The sequence below is a fragment of the Notechis scutatus genome, chromosome 1 (genome assembly GCF_049901735.1).
Source record: "Notechis scutatus isolate UNSWTSFEM ecotype Mainland chromosome 1, rNotScu1.2, whole genome shotgun sequence".
NCBI lineage: Eukaryota > Metazoa > Chordata > Lepidosauria > Squamata > Elapidae > Notechis > Notechis scutatus.
In genome coordinates, this window is record NC_142009.1 from 98,799,937 (window position 1) to 98,812,809 (window position 12,873).

Here is a 12,873-nt window from a genome sequence, read left to right on the forward strand (position 1 = left end):
CCTCTACTCATTGCAGAATATCTTATGCCACCAGACTCGAAATTCTAGACCTAGAAAACTTAGAGCTACACCGCCTTCAGTCCAATCTAAGTATAGTATATAAAATCATACATTGCAATGTCCTACCTGTCAATGAATACTTCAGCTTCAACCATAACAACACAAGAGCACACAATAGATACAAACTCAAGGTTAACCGCACCAAACTTGATTGCAGGAAATACGACTTCAGTAACAGAGTGGTCAATGTCTGGAATACTCTACCTGACTCTGTAGTTTCTTCCCCAAACCCCAAAAACTTTAACCTTAGACTGTCTACTATTGACCTCACCCCTTTCCTAAGAGGTCTGTAGGGGGCGTGCATAAGCACACCAACGTGCCTACCATCCCTGTCCTATTGTTTCTTTTATTTTTCTTATATGTACCCATTTCATGTATTCATAACTATGTATATACTTATACCTATTATCTTGTAAGCAATTCACAAATCAAATACATAAATAAAAATAAATAAATACTTGGCTTCGATTTTATAAAAACAACCAAACAGCAACCAAACAGGGCAGGTACAGACTCCAATGGATAAGTTAAGGCTGCCGAAAGAACTGGCGACCAGGCTGCCTTCCATAGAAGACCTGTATATTACGGGTCAGAAGGAGAGCTGAGAAAATATCTGGAGATCCCTCACATCCTGTTCATAAACTGTTTCAACTCCTCCCCTCAGGACAGCACTACGGGGCACTGCAGGACAAAACAACTAAACACAGGGATAGTTTTTTGCCCCACAGGCTATCACTCTTCTGAACACCTAATTCGCATAGTGCTGTTTAATGTTTATGTGTATTTATCCACGTAGTGTGGCTGTAGCATTATTATTTATCTTACTCCACCCTCTTATTGTTTTATTATTATGATGATGATCATTATTCTGTTGCTTTGCATGTACACTGAGAGCTTCTGCACCGGAAACAAATTCTTTGTGTGTCACTTGGCCAAATAAAGTATTCACTTCACTTCACTTCAAGTATTCTCTCTCTCTCTCTCCCCCCTCTCATTTCTGGCTCCAGACGCCATTAGATATCTTGTTACTCATAGCAGCTATCTTAGCCAGTTGGAAATGGCAAACCATCAGAAAGTATTTTCGCTCGCACAATGCCATGTACTTCCATTGGCCATCTTGTATGGCAAGTATAAAAAGCTACAATTGACTGAAAGACACTGTTCCTGTGGCTCAGGAGAGGTGGAGACCATTGATCACATACTCCTTTGATGTTCCTTTTACAGAGAGTGTTGGGGAAAAAACATATCCTTCCAATAATTGCTAGGTATCCTGGCTGTTCCAACACTGCCTATCTCCAGTGGCTGCTTAAGAATGAACAGTCCATAACTACAGTTGCAGGTGGCTAGATTCTGTGCAGCAGAACTGTGAATTCGTAGGAAACACGTGTGTAGTCCATCATAACTGTTTTATACAACAAATGTGGCAAACCCATTGCACTACTTATTCCTTTCCCTTTTAGATTTTAGCTGTTATTTATTATTTTATTCTAGAATTTTTAACTGGATATTCACTGAGTGTTTTTATTTATTCTGGTCTATGACTGTAATAAACCGGATTGATTGAATTCAAGTATTTAATAATGTCAGCATATTTTTTTGTTTTAAAAGGAGACATTCCAAGATTTTATTGCAAAGTTTATTTGTGGTGAATTTACAAAGCAAAATGTTTCCAAATTGATAGCATAGAGTTTAAAAATAAAAAAGTAGCATTTGGTGTTCCTTCCACATCAGCTATGCAAGTTTTACTTCAAAGATGGCTTCTGAAGACAGGTCTTCTTTCATCGAGAAGTATTAATACCCCAGACAATAACCTGACAGATGTTATGCTTTTTCATATTGGCGAACAGCAACAATATCACCAAAGGTGAGAGTCTGCAAATTCAATGAGTACAAACGAAGACAATTTAAAACAAAAACAGACTGTTGGGCATAATGTGCAGAGATAAATGAATCATGTGGTCTTTGACAAGACACTGAGGCAAAAGCTAGATGTTCCTGAAACATCTGAGTCTGCCCCATTGCCGCACTATTATAACAGAAGACAATTTCTCCAAACATAGCAAGCAAATGATGCAGTGCTATTTCATTTCTTCACACTTTTGCTGCATGAATTAACCTGAACTTTTCATGTCAATGTAGAGCAGGGGTGTCAAAATTGTGGCCCCTGGGCCGGATGTGTCACGTGCTGCCACGCCCATCCCCGGTTTAGCGAAGGGGGGGAAGTCACGATACATCACATGACGATGTGACAATGTGAGTTTGATACCCCTGATGTAGAGAAATCATGAAATAAAAAAATAAAAGTGAACACAAATGAAAGATTTTTAACACAGGTTGGTTACAACAGATTCTTCACCTGCAGGGAGATCCAGCATTTACAATTTGTGTTCATGCTTATTCCCCACTTATGTTCAACTCTCAGCCTTGCAGAACAAAGTTATATTTGCATAATATATTCTAGTCAACCAATCAGAACGGTGTTTGCTTGTTTTATATTTTAATGTGCTATTCATAAGTCACATGTCATTCTTGCTTATTGCAGCCCTATTTATACTTGTTACAAGATTTCCCTTACAAATATCATAGTCAGAAAATCCATTAATAAATACATCACGAGATTATAAGGAATGTTACATTTTTTGAAATAATTGAATTAGCTCTAGATTGCAATAATGGATGGTTGGATAATGGAGAACAAAAGTACTTTCTAATGCAGGAATTTCTCTAGATTATGTTTCCATTTTAAAAATGCCATTTCCAAACAAAACTAAAAAAAAAAAACATGACAGAGGTCATTTTAATGTCTATGAAAGCATCTCAAGAAGTCTTGTTGAGAAAGAAAAGTATTTTCTTTTAATGTCATTTCTGTAATATGAGACTCTGGGATTCCCAGTTCAGTTGCTTTAGTCTCTGTCAACATTAAAGTGATATGATTGTATTAAAATAACACTATATATTAGAGAGAATTCTCATATGACAAATATCACGTTTTATAATTAACCGTAGAGCTACAGAAAGTAATAGGACTGTTTTTAGAAGCTATAATTGATCAGTACTTAGGGAAAGGAGGACCCTGTCATAAGGTCTATGGCATATTAAACCCTCAGGACCATTTTTAATTTTAAGAAGCTTTACTTACCATGACCATTTTATCATCTTTAATTTCCCTAACAAAGTTTGTTTCCTTGCCATCCCATCTTTGTACGTGAACCAATTTATCACCATCCATGCTCACAACAGACTGTAGAAATAGATGGAAAGTGTCATAAAAATTGCCCAAACAATTCATTCAGGTTTAATAGTTAAACTTGAAAATCTTTATCTGTAGGAGAGTAAAAATACTTCAGTCTTTGATTGATGATGGACCACTAGGGGCATATGCTGCAGTGGTCTAAAAATTCTAGGTGATGTTTATTGCTGCTTGATCAAAACCTTCCAACTCAGATTAAAAGGGATGGGATTCAACCATCAATCACAGTGCCTTTTTGAACTTTTTAAATCACCCAACAAGTGTCCCTTTAGACCACTAGTTTCAAAGAAATGAATTCGTTAGTATGATATTTTTAGCAGATCACTTATAAAAATGAACATGAAAACTAAATGAATTCCTTTCCTGTGTGCAATTGTATGCCTGTTCATATTAAAGGTATTGTATTTAACATGCATTTCAGTTAAAAGACATGGGATTAAGTAATTATGCCTCAAGTAGGAACCAAAACAGAATGAATAGAATAGAAAACAGAGTTGGAAGGGACCTTGGAGGTCTTCTAGTCTAACCCCCCTGCTCCTATATCATTTCAGACAAATGGTTGTCCAACTTCTTAAAATCTTCCAGTGTTGGAGAATTCACAACTTCTGAAGACAAGTTGTTCAAGTTGTTTTAGTGTGATTAAAAAGCCAATCTAGAACAGAAACTAGGATTGTTGTTTTTTTCCAGCAAATTCTGAACTTTTCAGGAATCCCAATAGAATAGGGAGTCATGGCAACAAGTATGAGATTCAGAGACAAGGTGCATTTTCTCTCGTGTCCTTGGAAATCTCCTGATAAGCAGAGCAGGTAGTTGGCCATTGTTAAGAGCCTCAGCAAGAAATAATAATAATAAAAAATACTACAAACATATGATCATCAAAGTATCTTCAATTACATTTTATTAATCTTTCAGGGTTTGAAAAATGTATGCTTAGCACCATAACTTAATTTGCAAAGCAAGCTGATGAATCTTTTTATAACCTTTCTCTTATGCCAGTGTGGATTACACTGAAGTTAAGTTGTAATGTTTCTTTAACAAACACAGGGTTTGTTTAAGAGTAAAGATACCTTTCTGCATCCAAAGTCTCTTTCCTGCCAACTCTGAAAAATAAAACAAGGCTGCTTTTTTTTTACTTACTTTGCAATTCCTGTCATCTGCAGTAACTTCATCAAATTCTTCTCCCAGTTTGAAGCTTATTTCTGTGTTCTTGAAAGTACTCTGTGTTCGAATCGCCACTTTGTCACCTTCCTGGCTGATGATCACAGTTGGTTTGGTAACATTCCCCACTTGACGAGTAGCAAAGCCAACTCCTTTAATATATAAAATAAATTAAAAAAACACAAACATCCATTTTATGTTGTTGGGGTTCTTAAATAAGAAAGAAGCAATCTGCCTGATGTGGAAGGCACCAAACCAAAACAGCACTTGTTGCTGTTAAAATCAAGAAGAATTCTTGGTAACAAAGGTAGTAATGATATAGTTACAATTCTAAGCAGAGCTATATAGAAGACTCCAAGGTACTCAGCCAAATGTATTTCTGAATGTTCTGATAAAATAATACTATATGAATTTTATTTTTGACATAGCCCTTCTATTTCAATGAACCTGCACTTTACTTTGTAGAAAAAAAAAACTGTTCCCTTTTCAATATTATTTTATTTCACCAAAAATGATGCAAATTATTGCTTTAGGTTATTGGTAGAAGATTTATGTTTATCCAGATTTTTTAATTTCTACAATCTAGATTTGTATATGGATTTATTACTGTGCTGAATACTATTTATTTCCCATATATCCTGAAGATGTACAAAACAGATTATACATAGACTTGGTCAAAATACTTTTTCAGTTCTCCTTCTTCCCACCCACCCAATCTATTTGCTAAAAACAGACAAGAAACAGACCCCATGCAATCAATTTTTCTTACATTGAAAGAGAAATTAGCTTTCCAATTCAGTTATATTTACATATTTAAAATCTAACAAGCCTATCAATTCATTGAATTTAATGGGACATTACAACAAATATTTGAAGTAAATATGCTTACAATCATGTATTTGACTAACATACATTTTTACAATATAGCTCCTCACATTTTACCTTTGTAGCCAGAATCAATTTCAGTCCAAACCACAGTTTGGCTTAACTAAGATGAGGATTAGCTCATACTAATGTAAATATTAGTATACCGTTCACTGAACCATACACACACAAAGTTTACATGCTTAAAAATAATTATGGTTTCAGTTCCAAGAACCGTTTAGCATGACTTTGCTCCTGTGAGTTCATTCTTTGCAGAATCCAAACTCTGTAACCTTTATACTACCCTGAAATAAATATGTTAAAAAAGGATCCACTTATTGATTTTATATGCTGTTGTTTCTACGTACCTAATGCTTTCATGTACTCATCAAAGTTCTGGCTGTCAATCAGCTTCCAAGTAGCACAAAATGCCTCAGCCATCTTCACTGTGGGATGAGTGAGAGAAAGGGACAAAAGCGGCTATGATGGTTTAAATCCTACACGGTTACTCCTGTTCAGCTTCCTCACTGAGGGAACATCCAATGAAACTGAAAACAATTTAAACTGTTGCCTCCTCCTGAATTTTCCCATTACTCCTTTGAGGTGGGAGGGTGTGGGGAGTGAGAACTGGTGGGAAGGTTGATATTCAGCTGATGATTGGATCAGGCCACTGGGTCAAAAAGAGCTGGTTGGACTAGCCATCCTATTCAGCCTGGGAAACGTGAGGGAGAGAGAAGAAAAGGCTTTTCTGCAAACGAGAGGAATGCCAAATGATGTGAGGGTCTTTTAAGTCCTGTTTGAAAACTTGGCAAGGGATATTGCAGCCTCGGAATGGGAGCCACACAATACAATAATCAGATGCATTTCCATTGACACTCTATGGGGCAACAATTTTAAAAGAATGCTAGATGTTGTTGGAAAGGAAAGCAAAAGTTATTGGGTTTTGGACTGGACCCTTTAATGCTAGAATAAAAGAATAAACGAGCTTGTATTAGAAAACTAGTTATCGCAATCATGCTTTCTTGGTTATCCCCTTGTTATATTTAGTATATTTTGATTATCCTTCTCACATGCAGCATTTTTTTCAGGTTTTTTGAGTATTCAGCGTTTTGTCTCAAATAATAAGGTTCTTTTTTGAAAAAGTGGAAGCAAAATATAACTTAGTGTGAGTTCTTTATTTCCCTATTCCTGGAGTTTTTAAAAGTATTCAGAAATCTCCCTGCCTTGAGGGACATCTTCTCCCTTGAGGGACATCAATAAAGTATAATCACTAAAACTTGTTTGTTTATAGGATCATTTACAAAGACATAGTTTTTGTCAAGGACAAGGAAGGTTGTCTTGGAATGCAATATGTCACAAAAGCGACTTGACAACATGTGAACAGAATGTTTTTTCTTCGAAGCTTTATGAAAATGTGTGATGACTTAACAAAGAGCTTTTCCTCAAACTCATTTGTAGATCCTGAAATAGTGTCTAGTACGATTACATCTAGTAGTCCCTTTGGCCAAACGAAGCAAAGAGAAGTAGTGATACGTTTTTACTTAATGAACTGTCATGTAATGGATTAAATATAGCAGTGAAACATCTTTAAAAATAAAACTCCTTAACATAGCTTGACGTAGAAACAAAGGAAATAGAGGCATAAAAGAAAAGGGAGACTGAACACAGGGGACCTAACTTGTTGTTCTAAACAAGAATGTCCAACCGTGGCAACTTTAAGACTTGTGGACTTCCAGAATTGCTGGCTGAGGAATTCTAGGAATTGAAGTCCACGGGTCTTAAAGTTGCCAAGGGTTTCCAAATCAGAAGTGGTATTCAGCAGGTTCTGACCAGTTCTGGAGAACCAGTAGCAGAAATTTTGAGTAGTTCGGAGAACCGGCAAATACCACCTTTGACTGGAGTTCTTACAGTATTCTTCCTCTGCCATGCCCACCCAGCCACGCCCACAGAACCAGTAGTAAAAAAATAAATAAATCCCACCACTGCTTAAAATGTCTGTAAAATAATGAACTAGCAATAGCACTTAAACTTATATACTGCTTCAGAGTGCTGTACAACTCTCTCTAAGTGATTTACAGTGTCAGCATATCGCCCCCAATAATCTGGGTCCTCATTTTACTGACTTCAGAAGGATGGAAGGCTGAGTCAACCTTGATCTGGTCAGGATCAAACTGCTGGCACCTTGGAGGTCTTCTAGTCCAACCCCTGTTAAAGCAGGAGACCCTATACCATTTCACATAAGTGATTGTCCAGTCTCTTCTTAAAAACCATCAGTGATGAAGCACCTACAACAGGAGTGTCAAACTCTTGATGTATAGCAACATTTTCCCCCTTCGCTATACCAAGGCTGGGCATGGCCAGCGTGTTACACATCTGGTCCGCAGGCCATGAGTTTGACATCCCTGATCTACAACTTCTGACAGCAAGCTATTCCACTGGTTAATTATCCTCACTTAGGAAGTTTCTCCTTAGTTCCAAGTTTGCTTCTTTCCTGGATAGTTTCCACCCATCATTTCTTGTCTGCCTACAGGTGCTTTGGAAAATAAATGGATTCCCTCCTCCTTATGGCAACTTTCAAATACTGGAATATTGCTATCATGTCATCCCTAGTCCTTCTTTTCTCTAGACTAGCCAAACCCAAATCCTGCAACTGTTCTTCCTATGTTTTGGTCTCCATGCCTTTAATCATATTAGTTGTATTTGTTTGCATTTTTTCCAGTGTCTCAACATCTTTTTTGTAATGGGGTGACCAAAACTGCATGCAGTATTCCAGATGTGGCCTTACTAAGGCTTTATAAAATGGTACAAGTAGTTCACGTGATTTCGATTCTATGCCTTTGTTTAAACAACTAATGATTGTATTAGCTTTTGGGCTGCTACTACACACAGCTGACTGATATTTAAGTGATCATCCACTAAGGTTCCATGGTCCCTCTCACAGTTACTGTTTTTGAGACAGGTTTTGCCTAATCTGTACTTGTACCTTTGTTTTTTCCTACGTGTGTAAAATCATGCTTTTCTTCACATTACATTTCATACTGTTGGATAGGGCCCATTGTTCAAGTCTGTCAGGATCTTTTGGGATCCTGAGCTTGTCTTCTGGGGTATTGGTTATTCCTGCCATTTTAGTGTCATCTGAAAATTTGATGAATTCCCCTTCTATTCTCTCATCTAAGTCATTTATAAAGATATTAAAGAGAACCCTGTATCATTCCACTGCTTCCTTCCTTCCATGTAGCTGTAGTATCATTGACAACTCATTGAGTATGGTTGTTAGCCTGTTACAAATCAATTTGGTAGTGATGCTGTCTATCCCACATTTTTCTAGCTTTCTAAGAAGTAGGTTGTTATCTACTTTGTCAAATGTCTTGCTGAAGTGTAAATATGCTAAGCATTTCGCTGGTCTACTAATTTAGTCACTTTCTCAAAGAATGAAATAAGAATGGTTTGGCATGATCTGTTTTTAACAAACCCATGCTGGTTTTTAGTTATAACTTTATTTCTAGATGTTCACAGATCTGTTTTTTTATTGTCTTTTCTAGTATCTTCCCAGGTATTGAGTGGTCTGTAGATTCCTGGATCTGTTTTTTTTTTCTTCCCTTTTTTAAAGATGGGAATCACATCAGCTCTTTTCCAATCCTCAGGTAATTCCCCAGTGTTCCAGGATTTTTGAAAGTGATCTTTTATATATAATGCAACTCCACCTCCTCTTTTGTTAGGTATGTTTCTTTTGAATAGTTTGTGTCCTTCCATTAGTACATTCCAGTCATGAGTTTCATCCCATCATGTTTAGGTAATGGCAACTATATCATATTTACCTTCATGTACTAGTATTTCAAGTTCACTGTTTATTCCTTAAACTTTGAGCCTTTGTGTATAGGCATTTGAGTCCTTTATTGAACTTGGGTATGTTTCTTATATCTCCTACTTTGTATTTGGGTTTTCCATTCTTTTCATCACTCTCTGTTTCATTGTGTTTTTCCTTTTCTTCTTTTTCTTTCTCTTTACTCCCTATCTCCTTATATAAGTGGTTTTTGCTTGGAATCAGGTTCTAAAGGTCTTGAACATTGGCCCCCTTCCCTCCTCAATTTTAGTTTAAAATCCTTCTAATAAGACAAGCCAGTCATTTTCTAAATATATTTTTTCCAGTTCTTGTGAGGTTCACTCCATCCCTTGCCGGTAGCCCTTCATGTAGGTAATGCAGACCTTGGTCTAGGAAACCAAAGTTCTCTTGACAACACCAGTTTTTAAGCCAATGGTTCATTTCTAAAATCCTTTGCTCCCTCATTGGATGTGCGTTTTTTGTTGGAAGAATAGATGAAAACACCATTTGACCATGTAATTCTTTAATTTTCTTCCCTAGCTTTTTGTAATCTCTTGTTATTGTTTTTAGATTCATTGCTGTGTCATTGTTCCCCACGTGTAGAAGAAAGGGGTAATAATCCACGGGGTTGATTATTTTAGTAAGTTTCTCAGTTACATCTTTGAGTTTTGCTTCAGGGAGACAACATAACTCCCTAAATTGACTGTTCGGTCTGCAGACTATAGTTTCTGTTCCCCAAATAATTGAATCACCTATCATCACTCTATACCTAACCCTCGTATAACACTCTGTATCGGGAATGAATTTACCACTAATGTCTAGAACAGGGGTGTCAAACTGGATTTGAGAGCTGGATTAGCATTGTAGTTCTCCTTTGCAGGCTGGCAGGAGGGGAGCAGAGGGGGAGATAGGGACAGATGCCTCCTGCAGCACCCTGCTAGCTAAAATGGGGGGGAGGGGTGGCAACCTCTGCATCATTTTTGGACTGAACAGCCTCCTGCAGCATTCTGCTGGCCAAAAAATAGACTGCATGGCGGCCATATGAGGCATCCCGCGGCCCGTTTTCGGCCTCCACAGCCTCCAGCAGCAGTCTGCCGACCAAAAACAGGACATGCAGAGGCCCTGCATGGCCCCCATGTGGCCTGTTTTCGGTCTCCCCAGCCTCCAGCAGCACTCTGCTGGCCCAAACTGGCAGCACAGAGGCCTTTAGCCCCCTTGCCTAAACGGCCGCACAAAGGCCTTTTAGTCCACTTGCCTAAAGTGATTACTTATTTAGGCAATCTCTCTGCTGTGTGTGTGGAGGGAGGAGGTCAGGCATAGAATAGTGCCTACTAATAACAAACCCATGGATGAAAGAGAGACTGCAAAGGTTTCAAATGAAGACATTGGTTATTATTTCAAGTTCTTTTTTCAGCGCTGTCATAACTTTGAACAGTTGCTGCATGAGGCAGTTGATTAATGAGGTCTGCCTGTATTTCATTCCACTCTGTTCACAGTCTTTCATGCCTTGGTCACCTCCAGAACTGATTCCAGTAACATGTTCTACATGGGGCTGCTGTTGAAGAGAATCCAGAAGTTTCAGCTGGTGCAAAATGTGAGTTACATGTGTCCTGAGATGGATGGATGTTGTATCTTTGCTCCATGAACTTCATTGGTTGCCATTTTGCTTTTGGTTCCAATTCAAAGGTCTTTTTAAAATCTTTAAAGCCCTTCATGGCATGGAGCAGGTTACCCGAGGGACCATCCTATCAGATCTGGCAGGAAATGCATGGTACATGTGTGTTCTGTCTATGACGGAGTTTCAAGAGGTGAATCTTTCCATCACAACACTCACTCTTTGGAATACCATCCTCCTGAGGTGAGATTAGCCCCAACCCTTATGGCTTTCCATGAAGCTCCCATAGCTATTCAGCCAAATGAAGTATCTAGTTTTATCAAAGTAGTTCCAGAAAGTCGTATACTGGCCTGAAAACATTTCCCATTTTATTCTTATCTCTATGTTTTTTTTAGTTATTGTACTTTTTTTTTTTGCCTGCCATGATCACCTTTTTTCTATCAAAAATGTCCTCTATGTTTCTGGAAAACCCTGATATAATTCCGCTATGCTCTAGAAGCCAATCATATAGCCTAGATCAAACATAAGCTACCTCTACATGCAATTTTTTTTAAAAATCTGGCTTTAAGTATATAGATAAATATGTTTCTATGCATCAATGCATACAGTTATATGCCCGGGGTAATGTATTTCTTAGAAACAAAAAGTATAAATCAAAGAGAACGTTAAAATAAAAAGTTGATAAAGTCATCTCTTAGGAGAATCTAGCATTTTTGGCCACAGTTGGCTCAGTAAACCTCACTAAGTTTACTGTTGACTTAGTAAACCGAAAATGCCAAAGTAGTAAATGCAGGTAGTCTTCAAGTTATGACTACAATTAAGCCTCATTTAGCAAAATTTCTGTTGCTAAATGAGACAGATGTTAAGTGAATTTTGCCCCATACAATCTTTCTTGCCACGATTGTTAAGTGAATCACTGCAGTTGTTAAGTTAGTAACACAGTTGTTAAGTGAATCTGCCTTCCCCATTGACTTTGCTTGTCAGGTCACAACATGACCCTGGAACACTGCAACAGTCGTAAATATGAACCAGTTGCCAAGTGTCTGAATTTTGACTTTGTGACCATGGGGATGACTCAGTAGTCATAAATGTGAAAAGGGGTCATAAGTCACTTTTTCCAGTGCTGTTGTAACTTGGAACAATCCAGTGGTGGTATTCTACCGGTTTGGCCCGGTTCTGGCGAGCCGGTAGCAGCGATGACCAGCAGAGACTCGGGCTCCCATACTCAACTTTATCCGCTGAATTTGAAGCGTAGCTGCTTTGCGCAGCACAGAATAGTGCCGCATGGCAGTTGCTGAAGCGTCCGGGATTATGCAGGCTTGCAGGAGGTGAGTTAGAATGCCTTTGTGCAAAGTGTGCATTTGACGTGTACATGCATGTGAAGTGCACCCATCAAACCACACCCATCAAACCAGTGGCAAAAATATTTGAATCCCACCACTGGAACAGTCACTAAATGAATGGTTGTTAGTTGAGGACTACCTGTAATGCTTAGGGCAGTAGATTGATCAAGTTCTCTTTTTAGAGACTTGGGCCAGGACGCTCATCTTGGAAGGTGAAATCCAATATTTATCACAACTCATTTGCAATTGGCATTCTTCCTGTGGAATGGTGGCTAATCCCTGATCAGTAGAGGCCCATTAAGATCTGCTGCAACAAATCCAAAGTATTTGGGCATGTGACACAAACTCATTTTAATCTGTCCTTGTCACTAAGATAATACACAATTATATTATTAGATTTAGTAAACTTTTATTTGCTTTCTTTCATGGGTCAATAAAATCCAGTCACAACTATCTAGCGTGCTCATGTTGAAAATACATGTACAACACACAGACGTTTTATTTGGCTAACCGTGGCTTTGGTTTCACTCAACAATTCTGCAGATACTGATGCTGATTACAGCCTAAGCCAAGTTCTTAGAATGCCTGTATGTTTTTTGTTTATTCATTCGTTTGGAGGTGGGGAAAAATCATAAAATATAGTATTAATTCCTATTTAACCGTTCTTTTACTTTCTCTCTCTCTCTTTGAACAATCTCAGAACATGCTCTTTCTTACCCTTCTTGAGAATATTTGTATTTCATATTTGTTAAAAGTTGAA

The 12,873-nt window shown here is 37.9% G+C and overlaps 1 protein-coding gene across 1 annotated transcript; it reads right to left on the reverse strand.

Moving 5' to 3' along the window:
• Window positions 1-1,674: 1,674 nt before the first annotated feature.
• On the reverse strand, window positions 1,675-5,938 carry FABP7 (fatty acid binding protein 7). Its single transcript, XM_026666014.2, has 4 exons — window positions 5,701-5,938; window positions 4,448-4,620; window positions 3,200-3,301; window positions 1,675-1,932 (listed from the first exon to the last, which is right to left on the reverse strand). Exons 1-4 carry the CDS (start codon window positions 5,771-5,773, stop codon window positions 1,882-1,884), a joined length of 399 nt encoding a protein of 132 aa, XP_026521799.1. The 5' UTR covers window positions 5,774-5,938; the 3' UTR covers window positions 1,675-1,881.
• Between the last annotated feature and the right edge of the window lie 6,935 nt (window positions 5,939-12,873).

Bases quoted from the DNA above. Each gene is read 5' to 3' on its own strand.
- FABP7 (XM_026666014.2), bottom strand. From the start codon at position 5,773: ATGGCTGAGGCATTTTGTGCTACTTGGAAGCTGATTGACAGCCAGAAC. The intron at 4,621-5,700 runs GTACGTAGAAAC...TATATATTAAAG, and splicing joins TGAGTACATGAAAGCATTAG to GAGTTGGCTTTGCTACTCGT. The intron at 1,933-3,199 runs GTAAGTAAAGCT...TTGAATTTGCAG, and splicing joins AAGATGATAAAATGGTCATG to ACTCTCACCTTTGGTGATAT.